Genomic DNA, 23,940 nt, shown 5'->3' with positions numbered 1-23,940 from the left:
AAACTTATTTCATGTTAATTTACTTTCACTGGTTGAATCCATTTGTGCAACAATTCAATGATCACATTCTCTGCTTTCCTGACTAGAAAAGATATTTATCTTCCACGAAGGCAAAGTGGGAATTTAATTCCCAGATAAATCAACCAAGAGAAATGAGTCACGGTGGGTCTTAAATTTTAGCATAAACACACCAGAAGAGGTGGTGTGGGTGAATTTCAAGTAAGAACATTGGTCCCATCATTTAGTCTGTTTTTCCACATATAAAATATTTATGCTTAATTCGTATTATAACTTTTCCTACCATGTATTATCATGTTCTTTATCCTTAATTCTCAGCATCATCCTTCCAGAATTCTTAGCTTGGAATTCAGACTCCTATAGGAATCCATAGATGAGACAAAAAATTTACATGCAAAATCTCTCATGTATGTATGTACATCTGTGCATTTTAATCTGGGTTCTCAATCAGGAAACTGAGAATATCAGCATCTGGGGTAAAGATGGCGGCGGGAAAACCCTCCCATTGTGATTTTGATGTTCATCCTCAGTCTGACTTTTGAGATATTTAGACAAAAAGACCAAGCTATGAGTTCATAATATTGATGTGAGTATACTGTACCTGTATACATATACTCAAGCAGAAGTTATATTAAAAGAGAATAGAGATTGAATTTCCTAGGCATTTCCCAAAGAGAAATGAAATCTTATGTCAACACAAAGGATTGCATGCAAATAGGAATTAACAGCTTTATTCATTAGAGTTCCAAATTGCAAACAATCTAAAAGTCCACCACTGGGAAGAATAAATTAAAAGGGAACATGTACACCAAAACATGAATGACTTTCAAAAATACTGTTAAGTAAAAGACAGATATAAAAGACGATTTCATTGATATAAATTTTTTCCCAAACTAAAATTATCAACAGAAAACAGATTAGTGACTGCCTTGGGGACAAGGGATGGAACAAATTTGACTGCTAAGGAAAATGAGGATCCTGTAAGGGTGATAGAAATATATCTTCACTGTGGTGTTGGCTTCACAAATATATACAGCTGTGCACACTTATTAAGCTATAATTTTTCTTAATAATTTCAGTTTGTAATACATCAACACTTGCCTTAATAACTGATAAAAGTTGAATTAGTGATCTCAGCTCCTAAATACTAGCACAACTCATGGGACAGGTCTCATTTAACTTAGACTATTTACCCACCAACTCAAATTCCTATCATTCATATTGCTCTTCTAGTATAAGAGATGAACAGTAATGATCCCTCAACACTATTCTCTCCCCTGGTCCTCTGGGTAGTTTTAAGACAAGAGGTGGCCAGTAGGTTGCTGCAGAACTAAATCATCACACAGAGTAAGGTCACAACATTGGCTCCAGAAGAATTATAGCCTCCTATTCTAATTGACATCTGGTAGATCAAGTTCATGTGCCATGATTCACTGTAATGGGTAAACTCAGATATTACAGTCTGTACTTTTTGTAACACAGACTATAAATTATGCAGTTCACGGAAATCTAGCTATAATCTCTTTCTTTACTATGTATTAGTGGTCAGCCATTAAAAATTGTCCCAAATAACCAACCAACCAACATTTAAGGAGGAAGAAAATGATTGATGCCTTTAAGCTTCTAGAGGGACAGTAAGTTCCAAACTTATATTACAACTATTATGCCCTCAGAAAACATTTGTATAAAGCTAATTTTTGTTCTCAAAGCCAGCTATTCCCCAAGCCCAAGCTTTAATTCCATGTTTAATGCCTCTATAAACTTATTTATAAACAAATTATTTTAAAAGGTTAGTGTAATGATGGCAATCTGTATATCTACAATTCTTTACAACTTCACAATATAAGACTAAGTTACTGTGAACCAGCGATTGTAAAAGCACTTTTGACCAAATTAAGCACTTTAGAACAGACTGTTTCCTATCCAATGGACATTAATATTCTGTATATTTTGTCTTTCATACTTTTTATGTAATATTGTAAAGATTTTATAAAATCCACATTTTTAGAAACTTAAATTTATCATGATTTATAAGATAAATAAGACAACTGAACATGTCCAGTAAGTGGAGTAATAGATTCAAAAAGCTGTGTTAAATGTTTAAAAAATGAGTCTGCTTTGAAAATTCTAAATTTTCCTACATTTGTGAAAATGTATTACAGATTCAGCTTCATTACATTTAGACAGCTGAGAAAGAAGTAAAACTTTTGATTAACCTGTGACAAGTAGAATATTTCTAAAAGATAGTTGTTCATTCCACGTATTAACTTTCTGAAGAAGCCAAACACACTTGATCAATTTTTATTTCAAAATGTCTACAAAGTTATAATTCTCCATTATACAAATAATTTTTCAAAACCCAGACATTATTAAATGTAAGCCAAAGTTGTTATACAAATAGAATACACACAAAGATCAAAAATATACATATTCTCTCAGCAAACTTTGTCATATAAATAAGAAAAATATATACAGCTGGTATTTTCAAAGTACAATTACCTTAAATAACACTGCAACCACATATAGAAACACTAAAACAAAAGTTAAAAGGACAACAAATTCATTTTACAACATCTACAATTATAAAGACACATAAAACCAATCTTAGGGGAATGTGTACTCCATACTGGAATCTTAATTTTCACTTTATTTCTTTAGCTTATTCTCTGGATGGGTGAAAGTCATAATTCACCAGCAATCCTTGACATCTAACACAAATGACAGAACATGTGAAGAACTATATAATCTATGTCTTCGAATTTTGGGATTGATGTAAAAGAATTTTTAAGAGCTAAATTTGTATAAGCACGTGTTAAAATTTTCCAAGTAAAATGAATATTGACAAATCAACTCACTTAAGCTGGAAATGTCAGAAGAAAATTCAGATACTCAAAAAATCTAAACACAGTGAGCAATAAAGAAAAATTATGCCAGTGGTTCCCTAGATAAAAACAAGGTTTATGCTTTGCCCCAGAAATTCTCCTTCCTTTTCTGAGCTCGTGCCAGAGTTTGAAAAGCCCGAAGGCTAGACGCAGCAGAGCGAGCAGAAATCTCAGACAATCTGTCCTCATCTGTAATGAAAAAAAAAAATCCCATGATTATGTTCTGTACAAAAATACCTCCTGAATAAATATGATGTTTTATATAACATTAACAGAAAATTAAAAACATCGAGCCTTATAATTATATCAATGTTGGGTCTATCAGAAAAAAAATAGTAATCTATTAAATGTAAGATTTTAACATTTTCATGGTAATTCTCCAAATTTATGTTACATAGATATCAAACATTTTAATCTGAAATGAGCATTTTTTTCCCTTTCCTGAAATCCCATAATGTCATTAATTAAACACAGCCAATGATTTCAGTATTACTTGGAAACAATTCATCATGACACCGTTTTGTCCTACTTTCAAAAGCACAGCTATTTGGGGCAAAAAAAAAAAAAAAATTAACTTTTTTAAAATCAAAAGCCATATATTAACATCATTCTTATATCGTATTTCTAAAACAATCTCACTAAGTACAGAAATAATGTTTGAATATTCTTCCTCATTGCTGAAATTCCTCATTTCTGAGTAAGCAAATCTATAATGTTTATTTATAAGCACTGTTCTCTATTAAAAAGAAAAGATAATGTGATTCAAAGTTGCCAAATATTTTGCATTTTAAAACATAACTATTTGATTTCTAGCTCATAAATAACTAAAAAAAAAAAAGTTTCAAAATTACTAAAGGAAGAAAAAACTTTAACATATGTAATCTAAAATATAATGTATTAAGTTCAAATTTATTTCCCAATTCAAAATTTACAAATTCAGTTATTCCACACTTCTTAGGATGAATCAATACAATGATTTCAATTATTCACCTAAGGATTCAAAATTCTTCCTGCCAATGAATCTGTCAGAATGGAAACTGCACAGGAGAAAAAAGTCCATTTTCCCTAGTGATATAAATATTTTTCAAGAACTGAAAATTGACAATATGCAGGCATTTGAAAAAATATGGATGTAATACTAGGCCAAATTCCAAAGTCCAGAGCTAGACAGAGTAGAAGAACAGAAAGAGCACCTGCTGTGTGTAAGGTGCAACCTCTTATCACCTGTTTGCCATAAAGAATACTATTCACCACTTGACCCCTGTTACTTATTTGTAAAAAGGGGATAATTTCATCCTCAACACTGTTTCAAGAATCTAATGAAAGAAACATCTGTGGAAATACTTTGTAGGCAGTAAAGTGCTAATCGAATATATAAACTATCATATAAAAGAACCTGTATTTTTATCTTATATGTTATGAGATTGAAATACCTTCATCATGAAAGCCTTCATGTTGAGGTAACTGGAAATCATTCATCCTTGCTTTCCCCGCTTAAAAAAAAAAAAAAAAAGAGAGAGAGAGAGAGAAAGAAAAAGAAAAGCACAAGAATTTATCCTTCAAAATCACCAAACATCATGTCTGTCTCTTCCAAAATTCATATCAGGAGTGAATTGCCATTGAGATGCCATGAGGAGGTGGGACCTTCCAGAGCTGTTTAGGATCCACCTTCAAGAACAGACTGATGCCATTGGCCCAGAAGTGGAGTGTTTGCTCCCTTTTCCTTTTTCTCCTGCCTCCTCTTTGCCCTTTGCCACAGGATGATGCAGCAAGAAGGCCCTTACCAAATGACGGTTCCTCTAGCTTGCATTTCCCAGCCTCCAGAACCATGAGTCAATAAATTTCTGTTCATGATAAATTACTCAGTGTCATGTTTTCTAACAGAGCAGCACAAAACAAACTAAGACATTACAGTAAACCCTTAAAGAAAGTAGATGATCAGAAATTTTATTAAGTTTTATATTTCAGTAGAAATTACTATCAAAGAGCCCTCATTAATATATATTGTACACTGCAAGTATAAAAACAAACTATGAATAACTTCCTAGAATTCTTTTCAGTAATACTGATCTAACATTAAATAAACATAGTAGGCTCCTGTTTAGAGATGACTGGATATACACATTTATAAAAATGACATAAACCCAGAGGACAAAGACATGTAAGACAAGAAAACAGCAACAAAATTTTGGAAAGTGGAAGGCAAATCAAAGGGGAATGAGGTGTGTAGTTCAAGCAAGTTGAATTCTTAAGCCAGCAGAGGAGTGAAACAAGAAGCAACCATTTTCTGCCCCTCATGGTGTGGGGTTTGGGAGTACTGAGTCTCACAACAAGCTGTAGTGAAGGCCAGATGAACCAGGAAACAGGTTAAAAGTCTTTTGCAAAACAGCTGGACCCCCTTAGGTTCTTCTTAAAACTTACATAGTGACATAAATATTTCTCTCCTAAAAGAATAAATGGAGGTTTTGTCTCCAAAGGCTCATCAGATACCCTGAGACCAAGGGTGCCATAGTCAAAACAGGATTTTATACACATATAACCACATAAATATTTATATTTTAAAAACTGTCTCTTCAAATAGATAAAACATTCCCTCCATGAAGTAAGAATGGGATACCATATAAAATGAGTTTACAGCATTAAAAAAAAAGTTCTTAGAAATTAAAAATATTATAGCGATTTTTTTAAAAAACAGAGGGAAGTAAATGATAAAAACCAAGTTAAAACAAAAAGACAGAAAATAGGAGGAGAAAGAAGAGAGAAAAGAAAAGAAAAAATCATGTCCAATATCTGAATAACAGGTGCCAGAAAGAGAAAATGAAGGGAAGGAAATTACTATCTAAGAAAATTTCCTCATATTAAGAATTTTCTAGATTGAAAGACCTACAAAATACCAGTAAAATGAATAAAGAGGCCCCTTCAACACACAGCATTGTGGACTCACAGGGCATTTGGGTGTAAAGAGAAGATTCCAAACGCTACCAGAAAAGAAAATGGCACATGCAAAAGACGAAGAATGAAAACAGCATGAGACTTCTCAAGAGTGACAGTGGAGGCCAGAAAACAGCAGAGCAATCCCTAACAATACTAAAGAAAAACAATCTCTGGTCTTAAATTCTACATCTAGGCCATCAAGCCTGGAGGAGAGGGGCTACTAGTATCTGGAAGGTTACCCACATATGTATGAGTAAGAACTTAAGACACAACTCACACTTACATATAAAAGTAAAAACTGAACTTAAGTGCATCATAACTCAGTGTCCTAAAGAGAGTTTTCCTATTTAAAAAAAAAAAAAAAGCTAAATATCGTGATATATGATATCATGTTAGCTAAATATCATGATATATGATATATATATATATATATATATATAGTACACACTTATAGCATTTTATCTCTCTGTGCCACTTTCATTTTAAAAGGCAAAAAATTAAACCAAAATAATTACCATTATGCTGAAATTCTGGATCTCTCAGGGAGCCCTGAATTCGACGAGCAGGATGCCAGTAGGAGGGAACACCCATTGGAGAAGGCAACTGTCTGGGAGTGTTTGTGGGATATTCTGGAGTTTTTGAAACCGGAAGTGCTGTCTCAGCAAATTTAGGGAGATTAGTTTCAGAATCTTCCCGCAAAGGCAGAGGATCAATTGTTTTTATACCAGCAGCAGGAGAAGTCAGTAGGGATAGAGCATGACTTCCTTTCTAAACACCAAAAAAAGAAAAGATACATACACATATATTCATATACAGCTAAAGAAACCAGGAACTCAAAGTTAAACTGAATGACCATAAAACTAACAGTAGAAAACAGGGGACATTCTATGTCATCTCCATGGAAAGAAAATTCTATAAGTATAACATCCAATATCAATCAACGATTTGGTTGTATAAAAACAAAAAAAATATATACATTAAAAATCAAAAGAAAAAATGTCAAACTTGAGGAAAATATATAACTTGTATGATTGACAATGAGTTATTACTGCTATATAATATGTAAAGTACTACGAAAAAGATAAGCCTAAATAAAAAGTACAAAAAGAACATGAATAAGCAATTCATATACAAAAATATAGCAAACATATTCTACTTTGTTAATGTTCAAAACATTATAAAATGAATGCATTGAGATACTAATTTTTTTATTTCTCCCTCAAAACCCATAAACCTGGCATTTTCTTGTATAAAACAAGATATGAAAAATTCAAATACCATGCTAATGTTTACTCAATATGCTGAATTTAATGAGAATGATCTAAACTTTTTGTTTTAAAGGTAATGGTTGCTATAAGTAACTTACCTTGTTATTTCCATTTTCCTTATAAGTGTTTTAAACATAAAATTAGGTTTTGAAATTTATCAATTTCTTCCCTCAAAGTTAGTCTATTAACATAATGAATTTAATCAAAAGATTTTTCTGATGTTGAAAAATCTTTTCATTTATGGAATAAGCCCTACCTACTTAAAGATATTGTATTGTTTTTAACAAGTTCTTGGATTCAGTTGGTATTTTATTTAAAATTTCTATCTTTTCCAATACCTATTCACAGCAAAAATAAAATAAGATAAATTTTCTGGTGAGATACCAATTATTTGCTTACCAAACAGTAAAAATTCATTAAAAAAAAAAAAAAAGCAATAATACCCAGAGTAGGCAATGATATGGGAAAATTGGCATTTTCCATAGACAGACTGAGCATAATCTTTCTGGGATGTTTTTGTAAAGCACAGCAAAAGCCTTAAAATCTTGTGTCCTTTCATGTGCAGTAATACTTGGGGAGTAAATATTTACAAAAACAAAGAGAACAATATGAACAAAAAGGTAGCCAAAGGATGGATTTCTTTCTTTTTTATAAATTTTTTTTAGTTGTCAATGGACCTTTATTTATATTCGATGCTGAGAATCAAACCCAGTACCTCACACATGGCAGGCAAGCGCTCTTCCACTTAGCTAGGACCCCAGCCCAGGATGGGCTTCTTTATAGCATTTTTTCAAAATAGAAAAATTAAGAAATAGAAATCTAAATAAAAATTAATTTTCAACAAAACCTAGTTTAAAAATTATAGTAAACTATATATTGTATACTATATTGCCATTAAAAATAAGATATTAGTGACTTTGAATGGTATGAAAATATGTTCACAATACAGGGCTAAGTAAGAAAAACTAGATTAACATATACACATACAGCTGTATACCTCAAAAATTTAATAGTGAATATCCCCAGAGAACAAGGGTGAGACTATTTATTTTCTTTTATGATTTGGTCTAGTATTTTCTGTTCCACAATGACAATGTATCATTATCCTAAAATCCTGATGATTTTACTTTTTAAGAGAATATAAGCTAACAAAATTAAATACAGTTCCAAACTTTCCTGATCATTCCTTAAATGTTGCCTTCATTATTAGCTTTGAATCTATAAATGCAACATTCAAAACACTGCTTTTTAACCTCAGGTATCATATGCTGCAATTGGAGATTCAAAGTGGAGATAGCACGAAGTATCAACCAACAAACATATTTAAATCAAGACCTAGGATAAAACCACAATCTCCCACTTGCTTATCTTTTTAACTATATCACTTAACATAATAAAAATAACTCTAAAGGGAAATTGTTCTTTTTTTCATTTATTACATATCAGCAAAGTTTAGATTATTTATCAAATCAGTTTTATATTATTAAAGAAAATCTGAAAATAATTTGAATGCTTAGGGTTCTTGAGTTAAATGTGAGTAATGAAATGATCTGTTTTTGAGTCTACAGTTCCTTACTGGTCTCAGTGCTTCCACTCTGCCCTGTGTACAATAGTTCTCCAGTGAGTAGCCAGGGTGAGTTGATTTACCCTGTAAATCAGGTCCTATTTGCTTTGCTGCTACAGATCTCCAAGGGCTCCCCAGTGTTATCAGAGAAACATTCAAATTCCTTACTCCACTTCCCTTTCCAGCTTCATTTCCTACCCTCTCCTCTTCCCTGTTTGGGCTCCAGCCACAGGGCCATTTCACTGTTTAAAAATGTGTGCCTCACTCTTCTAGCTAAAAAGTAAGCAATATTATAAATTAACAAGGTCATAATTTTACTGCTCTTTGCTTCATTTCCTTTCTGTATAAATGAACAAAAAATTAACATGACTTCTAAGTACAACTGCTTTAAGAAAACAAAAATCATGCCTTGTAGAGTACATGAGCAGCCTGAATTTTACCTCTTGGGAATTAAAATAACCTTAAAATGTATACTTACTTTCCAATGAGCATATGACAAAACTGAAATTTTTATAGGTGGTAAACTTTTTAATTTCTACAAGTAACACAGATGTACAAGGTCTAATCAATTCTATTCTCTTTATCTCAAAATATTGTAATAAATATCAATTATCCTCAACTCACAAAGTTATAGTTTTCAACATTCTTTCCTCAAATAAAATTTGGTACTAAGACAAAAGGCAAAGGCAACTTAGGTTATTTTTCATATTGCTAGCATATCATATAATTAATGTTATGATTGTTCAGAATGTTTAAGAAATCTTTTGAGTTTGGAACCTGCTAAAGTAGTGTCATTTATTTAATGATGCATTCTGACCCCCCTCCTCCAACTTTGTGAATGCAATTCACTTTATGGGATGAAATTGCTTTTCAACAGCAAGTGATTTTGTTTTCATTGTAAAAAGTTTTGGATTTTGTCTCCTACATTTTTAATCATACAGAAACACTAAAAATATCATTTTTTTTCTTTAAAAAAGAAAAAAGAAAACTCAGCCCCAGGTAAGGACACTTGCACTTGCTAGTCTTCCTACTTGGAAAACAATCTCTGCCTCAGATCCCTGTAGGGACAACCTTCCTCATTAGTCCTTCTTAGCTAGTTACCTCTTGGGCGTGCCTATCCTGATGGCCTCACCCATCCATTGGAGGTCATCTGAAGTTATTGTTTAATTCACAGCACTTCCTACTATGCAAACTTATCTTCCTAAAGAAATTATATATATTTCTCCCAGTGAAAATGGAAGCTGCATGAAGACAGAGATTCTGTCTTGATAATCAAGGAGCTCCAGCCCTCAGAACAGTGCCTAGCACCTAAGTTAGAGCCAATGAATATGGAATTGAGTGAATAAAAATGTAACTCCTGATATTCCCCTCCAAATAGAGTCCTTGTCCAGAGTTCTCTTAGTGCAAAGCCCCCATCAATCCTGTCGGAAAGCCAGAGACTTAGAAGTCCTCCACGGTCTTTCATTCCCCATCACCTAACCCAGCATCAAGGCTTGGCACTGTTCCCCTCACACAGTTTCTTCCACTTCTTCAGTTTCATCCACTTCTATCCAGGCCTGTTCTCATTAGCCCAAGACATCCCAACAATATCCCCTACTTGGACTACCACAATGGACTTTAAAAGAACTCCAGTCTACTCTTGCTTCCTAGGATAACCACCAAGAACTTGCAAAATATAATCAATCACAGTACTCCATTATTTAAAATATTTTGATGGCTTCCCATTGCTCTTGAGATAATAAGAGAAATTTTTAATGCTGCTATCTTTTCTAGCCTCATGATCTACCATGCTCCCCACCACACAATGCACTGGTCCTTATTTCTTAAAACCCTATGTTCTTTTTCTCTACAGATTTTGGTACATGCTATGCTCTTCCTCCCCACCCTTTGTATGCAGTTAGGGCTTCCACTGCCTCTTTATCTCAGGTGAATTATGATTTCTTCTAAGAGGCATCCTTGACTTTGAAGATGCTTCCTGACTTCCATGATCAGGTCAATTCCTTCCAGAACAGCACTATATATTTCAGAGTTTGAAGCCCAAATTAGTTTTAATTTCTAATTTTTGGGGGGTATGACTGATTATTTGTCTCCTCACAAAACCATAGGTTCCACAAGGTCTTGTATCATATCTGTCCTTATTGGCGTTACAGCCATGCTGTCTAGCATGTGTATAAATGGAGAAGCAACTCCTGCTGAATAAAGAAAGTAACACACATCTGGGTTTTTAGTATCATTTATAAAATATGAAAATGCTACCTGAGGACCAAACCAATATCATGAGAACTCTATAAAATTTTGTGAGACAGTTATGTTTAAGGATTAAAATCACGAGCTCTGAGGATAGACCAACCAAAATCCAATTCTATTCCTCCACATGACAACCATGTGACCTCAGTTTTATTGTCTAATTGAGCATTAAAACACTCACCTCCCCAAGTTTATACATGTAAGGTGAAAGTCACCCTAATTGTTGCTACCATATAATTTCTACACAATTTAAGGTATGTGATTAAAAGTTAATGGTGAAAAAGTTCCTGAATATTATGATTTAGTCTAATTCCTATAGCAAAAAGAGATATAAGGTGCTATTAATCAAATGTAATTAAGTAATGGGAATAATTCATTAGAAACTAAAAGACTATGGGTTTAATTTCATACATAACAATAGTTTTTATAAGAAAATAAAGAAAAAAACTGATTTGGCATATCAAGTTTAATGACTCAAGTTTAACAATTCTACCAACAGCAACCAAGGGATAGAAAATAAGAAATAACCACATCTAGTTCCTAGTCCAGCCCTGATGCTACTTGTGACAGAAAATTCTGGTGGCAGAGATTTCTAATCAAGTTATGAGTAAAAAATATGCTTGTTTCAGAAAAGTTTGAATTCAAATGTTATAATTGCATAGTGTACCCTCTGAGGTAGAGATTGGCATTAAAATGTCAAAGGACATTATTAGTCTATTTATATTATTCAAAAACTTAATTCCACAAAAAGTGAAAATAATACATACAAATCCACTGCAAACAACAAATTATGTCCACCCACTGTGGCTAAGTCTTGTGTGCCCAGCTGCCTAAAGCTTACACCTTCCAGGTGGCAGCCTGGACTTCTGAGGAGCGGGCAGAACAGTCCATGGGGGCAAGTGATCGTCAGCATTTTATTCTGATCAATCCTCTGACTATCCTCCTATTGTCACATTTCATTTAAGAAACCAATACATGCATAAGCAACAAGAAATAGTTCAGATATTCTATCACCCAAATGATATTCATTCACCATGTATATAATAAGTAGCGGCTATGAGCTGGCCTCTATTCTGAGCAGTGGGGTTAAGAGGACCTCTGATACACTCCCCCACCTCTCCCTGAAACCCCTAAAAAGTCCTACTGTGTACTCTGGAACTCATGAAAAGCCATTAACAAAACCACACACAGATTTTCAATCCTTTCTCTGAATGTTTTCTATTCTACTTTAACCCATGAATATATGTGAAACCTTGTCATTACTGGTAACTGCAACCTCTTCATAATCTTAACTCCTAACCAACACACCTCCTAACTTTAAAACTAATCTCCACAAGTACCCCAATTCTAACAAGTGTTTAAGGCTATGAAGACCTTCCTCCCATTGATCCTGCAATGTTTGCATTGTCGCATTACCTTCTGCTGTCCTGCCTAATGACTTCCACAGTCAATTATCATAAATCACTTCCCTACACACACTATAATTCCCTTAGCCTGTTTCTCACTTTTTTCCCTTAACAAAACATGTTTACAAGTAGTAATTAAATCCAACTCTACCTATCCTTCATCTCTGCAACCAAAAATATGCCTGGAGAAAAACACACAACCTGTCCCATTTGTTTTATATCAAATTTGTGACCACTAATCTACAACAGACTTTACCACTGCCTTCCATGTTCCACATTTCCCATTGCTTTCCTATTCTCTGATAAGTCTATTTTATGACTCCTTCCTTTTCAAATCTCCAACATTTTCCTCCCCAGCCTCATTCGCAGCAAGGATATTCCTTTATACATCATCAAGAAACAATCAGAAGACTCTCTCCAAAAGCTCCTTCACATCTTCCTATGTTCGTTAGCAGTGCACAGGAATTCTGCTTCCCTTCTTCTAACAATGAAGGAATGTCAGACTGCCCAAGACCAACCCTTCAAAGTCCCCACCAGATCCCAAGCCTTTTCTCCTACTCAGCATCTTTGAACAATTTTCCCCATACTCCTGCTTTGCTAATCTTCTCTGTCTTCAGAATTATAGTCATCAACATACAAACATGCTGCTACCTTTCCAATCTCCACCTCACTTCTTAAATCTACATTCTATTATCCTGCTTCCTTTTTGGAAAAAACCTCTTGAAAGGACTGTCTGTGATAGCTATCTCCAATCCCTCTCCTCATCTTTCTCTTCAACCAATTTACATTTAAGTTTTTGTCCCTCCTCTGCCCAAATCTGCCCTTTATCAAGGTCATTAATGACCTCCAAGTTGCAAAAGCCAATAATCAATTTTTACACTTTATTGACTTATCAGTGGCACTGACACTGCCTCCTTGATATCTTCAGGATACCAGGCTCCTCTCTTTCATCACCTCACTGGCTGTTCCTCTGCTGGTTATTTCTTAACCTCCCAATATCGCCTGCTTTTTTCTGTCTATGACCACTCCCTTGATGATCTCCAGTCTCGGATTTTAAATACCTATACCACCTATATGATAAAGAGCCTCAAATCTGTATCTGCAGTCCAACTTGCAGATACATGCCTACTTGTGTAACTAATAAACTCTCAAATTTCACATGTTCCATCATGTTCCAACTCTTACGCTTTCCTGACAAATCTTTTCCTCATAGTCTTCCCTACCTCAATTAATTGGCAATTCCATCCTATTTCTAGACCAGAAATCCTGGCTCTTCCTTGATTCTTCTCTTTCTCCCACTGCACATGTGATCTGTCAGCAATTCTTGTCAGCTGTACCTTCAATCTATATCCAGAATTGAACGTCATCATATGACCTTCATTGCTACACCGTGATCCAAACAACCATCACCTCTTGCCTGGACATGGTAATTAAGTACTAATAGGTTTCACACATCTGCCCTTGCACCCCTACTATCTATTTTCCACACAGTGGCTAGAGTGACTTTGGAAAAATTAAGGTAAATCATATCACTCTTAAACCTTTCAATAGTTTTTCATCTCACGAGAATAAAACTCAAGGTCTTTCCTATGAGCTATAAGGTCCTACACATTTTAGCATGCCATTGTGTCTCTGAACTACTCTGTTCAGTCACATGACCTCCTGGCTGGCCTTAGGAATCGGGCATCTTTTTACCTCTAGACTTTGCACTTGTTGTTCTCATTGCCTAGAATTCCTCTCTAGATATTTACAAGTCAACCCCTGACCTTCTTCATATTTTGCTCCAATGCTACCTTCTCAGGGAAGACCTCCCTGGCCACTTCCCATTCACTTCCCCTGCTTTATTTTTCTCCTTAGCCTTTATCACTACTTATGTATTTTACCTAGCTATCTTGTTTATTGTCTCTCTCTTCCACTAGCACATAAATTCAATGAGGGCAGGATTTTTGCTGTTTTTCACTGATATATCTCCAATACTAAAACAGTGCCTAGAACATAGTGGGAATATAACTGCCACACATTTGGTGCTCAATAAATAGTTTTGTTTTTCTTATCTTTCTTCCTGTTGAGTCACTACTAAGATTTGAAAGCATATCAGCAACAATGCAGCAACCAAAAAAAAAAAAAAAACACTCAATGCCTATATTCACTTATTATATGTGACAAAAATAATCTGCTACAAGATACAAGAGATGTTCTTAAATATAAATTAAATATAAATATTTACCTTAGTAAAATCATTCTTCAAAGTTTCTAAACAATCCTGAGAGGACATTTTTCTCCTCTGCTCTGGGACTAGAGACTTCACTTTAGATGGGGACACTAAAACAGCTCCACCTGGAAAAATGCAGAAGACAGGTTTCAATTAAACTATCTTATCATTTAGAAAATGTAGGGAAATGAGAACTGCATAGTGTTTGCCTATTACCAACAGCTGGAGTAGTAAGATCATGATGAGTCCGTTGGATTCCACCAAGTTCTCTCAGCTTTGGAGTAGGAAGCCTACCTCCATTTCCTGAGCATACAGAAGAACCCGACCTACAAATTGGAACAATCTATTAGGAAGCATTTTCTCTGGAAAATATGATTTTAAAAATACTATACCAGCATTGTGCAACAATAAAATACAAAACGTAAGAGAAGGCCATTTTGTTTCTGAAAAAATAACAAGTCCATATGCAGTTAAAAGGACTGAATACTAGAAAAGGGTGGGGGAATCACTGCAAGTCAGCAACAACACAGCTGAGAACTCTTCAATTAAATCAGGCTCCAGGCCCCACACTAGCTGCAACAACCACAAAGGAACAAGGGCTTTGGACTAAAGACAAAAAGCACCACTACCAATGGTGCAGAACCAATCCCCTAAACAATTTTCATGTAAAACAACAGGAATTATTACATTTCAGAAATCACTTTTTTAAAAATTCTATAAAACATTATCCTTTCTTTTTTTTTTTTTTGGTAGTACCATCAGATATTAGTTAACATGCACTTTTTACCTAAAACAAAAAAGTCGTTCTTCCAGGCACATTTGCTAATATTACAAATCATAACTCCAGGACACAAATAAAAATAATCCTACTTTTTCCACAAGGAGTCCAGAGTTTTAAGTGTTCAATTACCAATTAGTGGTGACTAAAATATCTGAGTGAATCAAATTATAAACAACATAGCAGTGAATACTTGGTGACATTAAAGTAAAATCTGCTTTTTATTAGTCACAAATTTAAAATATATTTTAAATTTATAGTATATTTATATTTATTTTATACTATACATAAAGTATATTTTTATATTTATTATACTTAGTAACAAATCAAATACATATTAGTCATGTATAATATTCTATACATTGATAAATTTAAAACTCTCACCCTTCTTTTATCTTGTCTGCCTTAGATGCCTCGTGCACTTCCATCTTCTCTGGCTCTCCCATATATACCTGTTTGTCTCTTCCCCTTTCCTCTTCCTGTTCTTTCTCCCCGCTGGGCTGTTTCTCTATGTCTTCACGAGTATTCTCTGCGTCCCAAGCCAGCCGCCTTCTAACAGGCATGGTGGGAGCATCTGACATGCCCATTTCCTCCATGGTATTTTTCTGGGGCTGTTCTTCCAAGATGTCTCTTTTTTCTTCTGGTTTTGTACCAGGACACTTCTGCAAAGTCTTATGACTTGTAGGATCTCTGTATAACAAAATAAGCTTTGTTTTAAATTCGAGTAACTTGAGCTTTCCAGTTAATACTAATTATATTGAGCTCATCATTTCCTTCCACTGTTTACAGCTATATGTTTTCCACAAATATTGCCTTGTCTAGGTATTGAACAAAAATTTCTAATTAAAAGTTCATTTCATAGAATATAAATGAAAGTTACTATATCTCAAGTTGACTTGCTCAGTTAATAAATTGATGTTATACACAAATTCAAGTATACTTGGGACCAAATACACCAATCCAAATTTTATATTTTAAATTTATCTTTTCAATACATTATTAAAGACTAGATTTTGTGATACATTTTTAAGTCAAATATAGTACAATTCAAAATTATAGATTAATTTGGTGTACATGATTATATTGATATACTGTAATAACTAAAAACTATTTTATTTACTATAAATCAAAATGTAGTTTCTCTGGCAAACAATTAAATCATGTTCATTTTAAAACCTAAAACAAAGAATTCTTCCATGATATCAGGGGCCAATTTCCATAGTAGCCACAAAATCCATTAAAGAATGATAATGAACATGTACTAATAGATTTATATTGTCTTGAGTTTTTATTGTTGTTGCCTCTTTCTTTTTTATAATTTCTAAAGTCCTTTTACATCTGACATATAATCATTCTAATTCTGCTATAAATTATGACAAAGAATATTATATAATCCAGCCTTCCAGAATTACATTATGTATTATTTATATGCAAATACTTAAATCAAGTATGTGTGTATATATATATATATATATATATATGTATGTGTATATATGTGTGTATGTGTGTGTATAGATATGTATGTGTATAGATCTTTGTTTTTACACAGAAAATAAGTTTAAAATAATGAAATAAGTGGGACATTTTTTCATTTGACCAAAAGATAAATTTTGAGTAGGCATGTCATCTTCCTATATCACTCCATGATTCATATAAGCTACAACATACTTTTTCAACAACCACAAAGAAATCTCACCCTGCAAGATCTAAGGCTTTGATATTGCTACTAATGGTTCCCTCCGAGCTTGTGGTTGAGGAGACATCCCAACAGCAGTTTTTATCAGACAGAATCTGATTCAGGTGGTCCCGAGAAAAATGTGTTCCCTGAATTCGTTTCCTATAAAACTCAGCCTTCTCTCGGAGTTCTTTAACCTATGCAGGAGATTCAGACAACATCCATTATAGTAAATGCTGCTTTATAAATATCACAAAGTAGCAAAACACTGCACAAATACAGTCAGGGACCAAGGAGAAAAGAAGGTGAAAATAGCCACATACAGTCATCAGACTATTGCACTTAAGCAAAAATTAAAATGATCAAGCTAAAGCATGATGCAGGTATTTTATTTCAGACCAGCAGGCAAGGAGAAATTTTTAGGAGCTAAGAAAAATATTGACAACTACTTTTTATTCCAACAAATTAGACAAGGATTTGATGCATTATTACAGTTTTAAAAAACTCAAAAGCAACCAACCTCTGCATACCACATGGCATTTAGAGAACCCTAGGGGAGGAATACAGAAACATACTTAATGATAGGTTAGTGCCATAACTGAATATTAATGAAATAATGAATAATAATGAAACACTGTACTCATTATTCCTCCTTATAAATATACACCAAACTTGTCAAACAGTGTTTATTAATATTTTTAGTAATAATTAATTCAGTTACTTAGTATTACCTTGAAAACCAGTCACATTCTTGCATGGCTGGGATATTATTGGTGGCAAGTAATCTGATGCCTATTCCCATCTCCCCACCTCTAGAAAAGTACTTAAATGCCAGAAATTCCCATCCTGGCTTTATTTACATCTTTATATGCTACTACTATAGAAGACCCCACTGAGAGAGTTGTGAGTTTCCCTCTCCAAATCCCTCAATTCCCTTAAAATCAGCAATCTCAACTTTTTTAAAAAGGTACTAAGTATACAATTAAAAAGAAATTCCACCACATGATGTACCACCATGAGAATGGGAATGGGATTAATTTGAATAAGTTATACTCCATGTATGGATAATATGTCAAAATATACTCTACTGTCATATATACCTAAAAAGAATTAAAAAAAAAAGAAATTCCAACAAAATAATAATTATAATATATTCAACAAGATGACAAGATATAAAAAGAATGTTAATGTAATTTGAATTCCCTAATACGCAAAATAACATTTTCATATGAAAAGAAGCCTTATAAACATTGGAAATCCTTTTATTTTATACATTATACTGCCACCTGCTGGCTTCACTAAATACAATTGCACAATGTAAAAAAATAAATACATAGAAGCTTTACCCTCAAAATTTTACTTAAAATCTTTATTTATTCTTGAAAAAACTACAACATTTTTTTAATCATAAAAGTAGACCATTAGCATTAAAAGGCTGTCAGGATATTGTGATAGAAATGTTTTCATTTCACTTAGAGGCAAAAAAAAAAAAAAGAATGAAACTTGGCAATGCAAAAGCACTGAAGAAACATAGCCTCAGTTTCTTAACAAGACACTCTTTTGAAAGCAAAGAGATTGAAAGTGTTACATTTCTAAGGAAATAGACAAAGCAAAAAACAGCACCTATGGCATAAGAAGCCACATGATCCCTGCAAAGCCCTAATGCTCTGAGCTGAACCTGAAAAAGAATCCTAAAGGAGAATTTTAAAAATTGTTTTCTTCACTGCCCCCCAAAAATCCAAGTATGCTCATTTTTCATTTCTTTCAACTCTTGCACTTTAAAGAAAATATCTTGTAGGGGGTTTGTAATTAATAGACAGAACTGAAACACATGGGTTGTCTGTTGAATGTCTAACCAGTGTATCTGAATGCACAGCAACCGTGTTATACAGTGCCTTGACATACTCCTGATTGTTATGTCTAAGAAATACATTCCACATGCTTCATGGCCTCTCTATTACCTACACAAAGTCTGCATGCTTTAGTATCACTTCCTGCTCTAGTGTTCTCAAAGACCTCTTCCATTAACCTATGAACTCCTTGAGTGAGGGGGAAAGTAGCATTTAAGCACTGATTTCAGACATAACCTGTTCGAGTATGGATGAGAAGTAGGCCTGAGCTGCAGAGCTAACAGTCAGAGATAAGCAAGAAACTCCCTTGTACTCAATGGGTTTCTAGTCCAATAAAGGAGGCCAACCTGTACCTAAATATTCTAATATTGGCAAGTCTATGTCATAATAAACCAGTGAGCTATAAACTTAAGAAGAGGTTCAAGAGGGGGTCCAATCAGTACCACCACGTGTGAAAGAGTGGAAGGAGCAGTAGAGGAGGCTGCATTCTCTCCATGTGGAAGCAGCTTATTGCTTGTTCAATGAGATAATGGATGAAGAGCCCCTCTATGTACACAGTGATCCAGTTTTGATACCAATCATATTTAGAAAGGAAGGAGAGGAGATAGTTTATAGAAATTCTGTAAAGTTTTAGTTTCCCATTTTTACTGACATTTAAAATTTGATGCATTAAATTTTCTTTATTAGCAATCTTTATGAATAATCTCAGTGCTGATGCTGTTTTCACAAATACAATCCTTTAAACTTCTAGAATTCTAAAACTGAGAAGTTAGGAGGTTGACATCTCCCAAAGTAAAGTGTTCTACTAGAAAGAGAAAACAAAATCAATAATGTAGATTAAGAATGACCCCTACAACCACAACCAGAACCACTAAAAAGAAAAGATATAGGGGCTGGGATGTGGCTCAAGCGCGTATCACGCTCTCCTGGCATGCATGCGGCCCGGGTTCGATCCTCAGCACCACATACAAACAAAGATGTTGTGTCTGCCGAAAACTAATAAATAAGTATTAAAAAATTAAAAAAAAAAAAAAAAAAGAAAAGATATAAACCATTCCCAACCTAAAACAATATACAAAGATCTTTCTGGGTTAAGTAATGCCATCAGATTATATGATATAAATGCTATAAGTAGGATGTTTTCATTATTTAATTACTTTTTCCAAACTAAGCATTAAATTAAGTCATTTGAAGTTTATATTCAGAAAAATCAAATTCAGAAAACTGGAGGGAAAAAATCTTTTTTCTCAAAAATCATGCCTCAGTTGGGTGCAGTGGCGCACACCTGTAATCCCAGCAGCTCAAAAAGCTGACCTGAACAACTTAACAAGACCCTATCTCAAAATAAAAAAATAAAAATAAAAATAAATCATGCCTCCAAAAAGAGGAGTCACTTTATATCTAGTCCTTATATCTGTCAAATTATGACTCTTGAATGTGGGACTTTATCTTCAAAGTCCTTCTTGTCCTATTCTAATGTGTCCTCACATTACCTCAACCAATGTTTGCTAACCAAAAGATCACCGAACAATCGAGCAAAAAATAAATTTAACACAATTCAGTAATTTTTCTGAGGGCAAGGATCTAACAATTGCAACTCTTGGTTGTTATTATTTTTCTTAGCTGTTATTAAAAATAATCTTTTAAATAAGTACTTCATAAAACAACTGTATAAGTGATTATATTACAGAGATGACAAACATAAAACACCTGACAAAGCCTACCACTAAGGTATTAAGTGAAGAGGTACTTGGGACTTAGGACAAAACACCCAGTGACTTGACGATAAATACCACGTTTCCACAATATAAAAGAAAATGAAGATGATATGTGGACTTGAAAACTGTAACATGACTCAAAAAGTGACAATATTTTCATGATAAAGGTCACTTATGTCAAAGTGCATTCAAAGAATATGAATGGTGCATTAAATATTAGGAAGGGAAGTGACAGAGAACCTTATATTTAGGCACGTCATTATCAGCCACATACAGTAAATATCTTTGGGTGGTGGGGAGGGATCTAAGATTTTAAATAAAATATGGCCTACATTAAATGTCTATAACCTGGTTAACAAAAACTTACTAATATCACTGACCACTAACTTATTAGAGAAAATTTTTAATTCCTTTCAAATTCCAATTTACTTTTAAAAATTATTTTTCTCAAAGAACTTAAGACAAACTATGCTTCTAGTTTAAATATTTACAAATAGCAATAGCAATTAATAAATCAAACAGTTGATTACAAGATATCACAACAGGAAACTTTGAAAATAACATATTAAATTTACAACAAAGTTCCCTTCAATCATGGAAATATCAGGAATTTTATCTTTTCAAGACTTCAACATAACAATCCTCTCAGTCCATTAAATGTTTAGACATGAGGCCTAAATACCAATTCATCTTAGTGTAAAGATGTCTCAGAGACTAGGAGATAATCTTTCCAAAACAAGAGCTTCTCACCATCTCCCTCTAGTAAAGTGCCCAAGCATGACAGGTCAGCAGCCAACCCTATTGTAGTGGCCACCTCAGTGACCATATGTGTTCTGCCTGTGTCCTTGACTTTTCCCCTGGCCCCATCACAGAGCACAGAATTCCTTGCCAAGATCTGGGACACTCATAAACAGCTCAAGAGTTTAGCTGAAGGAAGTATTATAATAAGTGAAATAAGCTAAACTCTGAAAGTCAAAGGTCAATAAGTACTTTATAAAATAATTTTATGTGTTTTATCTCATGTGGAAGTTAGAGGAAAAAAATAAAAGCAGCGAGTGGTAGGTGGGGCAGGAGAGGGGGATCTCATGAAAATGGAAAGGAGACCAGTAGAATAGAGGAAGGGAACCAGTAAGAGGGAGGAAAGGAGAGAGAGGGAGGAATTGGGAAACAAAACTGACCAAATTGCATTGTTATATTGTATACACATACAAATATGTAAAAACAAATCCCACTATTCTATACAATTAGAATGCACCAACAAAAGAAGATAATAAAAAATAATTTAGTTGCCTTGATTCTTCTTCCATCAGGGCTACTTTTGATGCTCAACTTTTTAATTTGATTTCACTAGGGTGAACAGATGAATGCTGCCCCAGATAAAATCTGGGACAGCTGGAGCTTTGTGTCTTACTCTGCCTATACTACCACTGAGCCATGATCAGGTAGAAAAGCACCAAGAGCAACCATGGTAGAAGATTAATCAAGTAACTCCTAGAACTAATCAAAGCCCAGAAGAGGCCAAGAAATGAGTCTGGGAGCTGCCAGTTTAAAGAACCAGAAGCTCAAAGTGCCAGCACCTTCACTAGGAGTGAAGCTCTCTCTTTAGAATGTTGGGGGAAGAAGCATGTTCACCAATATCTAACAAAAAATGTTTTAATTTAGTTTATGCACACAGAAAAGGAAGGAAAAAAAAACTTTCAAGATATGGTTTTACAGATACTAATTAAATGATAACTAGAAGTGTGCCTTTGCTTATCCTTTGCCTATTAGAAACGCCAGACAAGTAAAAATTCTCAGTTTTAAGGAATAATTACCCTTTCCTCAGACCTATCTTTAGATCCCCAAAGTTTCTTTCTCCCTTATATCAGGGTACCCCAACACTAAAACTCAAACTTCTAAGAACTCAGGCTTCACCTTCCTTTTGCCTAGAGACAGTAATGGTACATACACACTGACTGGAGGTTTGAATGTCATAAAAGAATCAAATCTATGGTGCTACAATTCTGTAAATTGAATTTATTAAAATAATCAAATGTTTTATTGCAAAAAAATTTTTAACTTTAAACAGGTTAATAATAAATATTAATCTCTAGCAAGACTTTTGTTATAAAAATAGTAAACACATTGATAAATTATATTCTAATGCATACAGCTTGAAGTTCCTGATATTTTTAGTGCTATACTCTAAAAGTATGCTATAGTGCATCTTTAAGTCTCTGTTATTAAAACTCATTATGAAATTAAATTCGTACACAGACAGAAAGCAAAGGAGAAATTACATACTCACCTGATCTGGCACATTTTCCTTCGCACATGTCCAAGCTCCACCTTTATATAAATACTGAGCTGGGCTCAGAAATTTTGCTTTATACTCAGAATTCACCTTCCTAACAGAGAGGAAATGAAGGTAAATATTCCACTACGTTCACCATCTAAATACCATGATATTTTTCTAAAATACATACCCAAGCCTCTGATGTCTCCAAGGAGCAAGCTTCTTTTTAGGCTGGTTTGAGTCCTTCGATGCCATCTCTGCTTCTAATTTTAAAAGATCATCTGTTTTATTACACTAAAATGGAAATAATTTAAGATTTTATGCTTCAAATATATTATAAAGTAAAAACACAGATGTGATAAAGTTAAGCATGGATATTATATTCCATTTCTGTTTTTAGAAGCAGGCTTTAAACACTAAAGATAACAGAAGTCATAACAAATCAACAAGTTTTGAAACCAATACATCTAGTTAGTTTCAGGGAATATAACACAGGATATGGTTTCATTTTCTAACGAGAAACAATTTAGACCCTTTGCTAGGGAAGATTAACAAATACACATCTAAATAATCGAACTTAATGTTACTACATATTGAAGAGTGATTGCAGATTTCTTTGACGTTCTAGATTCACATTTAATTGTTACAGTAATTAAATGTAAATTCTGATGAATAAGTTACCACAATGCTTTACTGAGTAACTTAACATTTTTCCCAAAGAATGTCACAGTTAAAAAAAAAAAAAAATCCAAATACATACACACATATAATTTTACTTTTAGTCACACACTTATTATAGAAACCATAAAGTATCAGGTTATCAACATTACAGGAGACTCAAAAATAACATTTATATTTCATTTTCCTGTCATTTATGATTTTAGTCTGATGCTGTTACTTAAAATGGGTATAATTTCACATACTGAAGCAAATGTTATACTGTGTATAACTGTTATATTGTGTATAAGTGATGTGAATTATACTAGTTATAACAGCATGCTAAGGTTTTGGTTTAAAACACATGTGTATGTGTTTCTGTTTAATTTCTATTACTTAATTTACAATATGTGTTTATTTTTCCTGTTATACTTACAGCTTACATTACTGTAAGGT

General features: G+C 33.6%; 1 protein-coding gene across 2 annotated transcripts in view; it reads right to left on the bottom strand.

The window, feature by feature from the left end:
* Positions 1-722: 722 nt before the first annotated feature.
* Positions 723-23,940, bottom strand: part of Mdm1 (Mdm1 nuclear protein) — a 32,289-nt gene continuing 9,071 nt past the window's right edge. For both annotated transcript variants that reach the window (XM_027928395.3, XM_027928409.3), the window contains 10 exons: positions 23,018-23,121; positions 22,840-22,939; positions 17,505-17,534; positions 17,006-17,181; positions 15,694-15,999; positions 14,748-14,857; positions 14,547-14,656; positions 6,350-6,602; positions 4,334-4,393; positions 723-3,089 (listed from right to left, as the gene is read on the bottom strand). In XM_027928395.3, the coding sequence (XP_027784196.2) occupies positions 2,977-3,089; positions 4,334-4,393; positions 6,350-6,602; positions 14,547-14,656; positions 14,748-14,857; positions 15,694-15,999; positions 17,006-17,181; positions 17,505-17,534; positions 22,840-22,939; positions 23,018-23,121 (1,362 nt within the window). In that variant the 3' untranslated portion in view covers positions 723-2,976. The remainder of the gene's footprint in view (positions 3,090-4,333; positions 4,394-6,349; positions 6,603-14,546; positions 14,657-14,747; positions 14,858-15,693; positions 16,000-17,005; positions 17,182-17,504; positions 17,535-22,839; positions 22,940-23,017; positions 23,122-23,940) is intronic.

This window comes from Marmota flaviventris, chromosome 3 (genome assembly GCF_047511675.1).
Source record: "Marmota flaviventris isolate mMarFla1 chromosome 3, mMarFla1.hap1, whole genome shotgun sequence".
NCBI lineage: Eukaryota > Metazoa > Chordata > Mammalia > Rodentia > Sciuridae > Marmota > Marmota flaviventris.
Note: the sequence above shows the minus strand (reverse complement) of the source record. Positions and strands in the feature narration are given on the sequence as shown.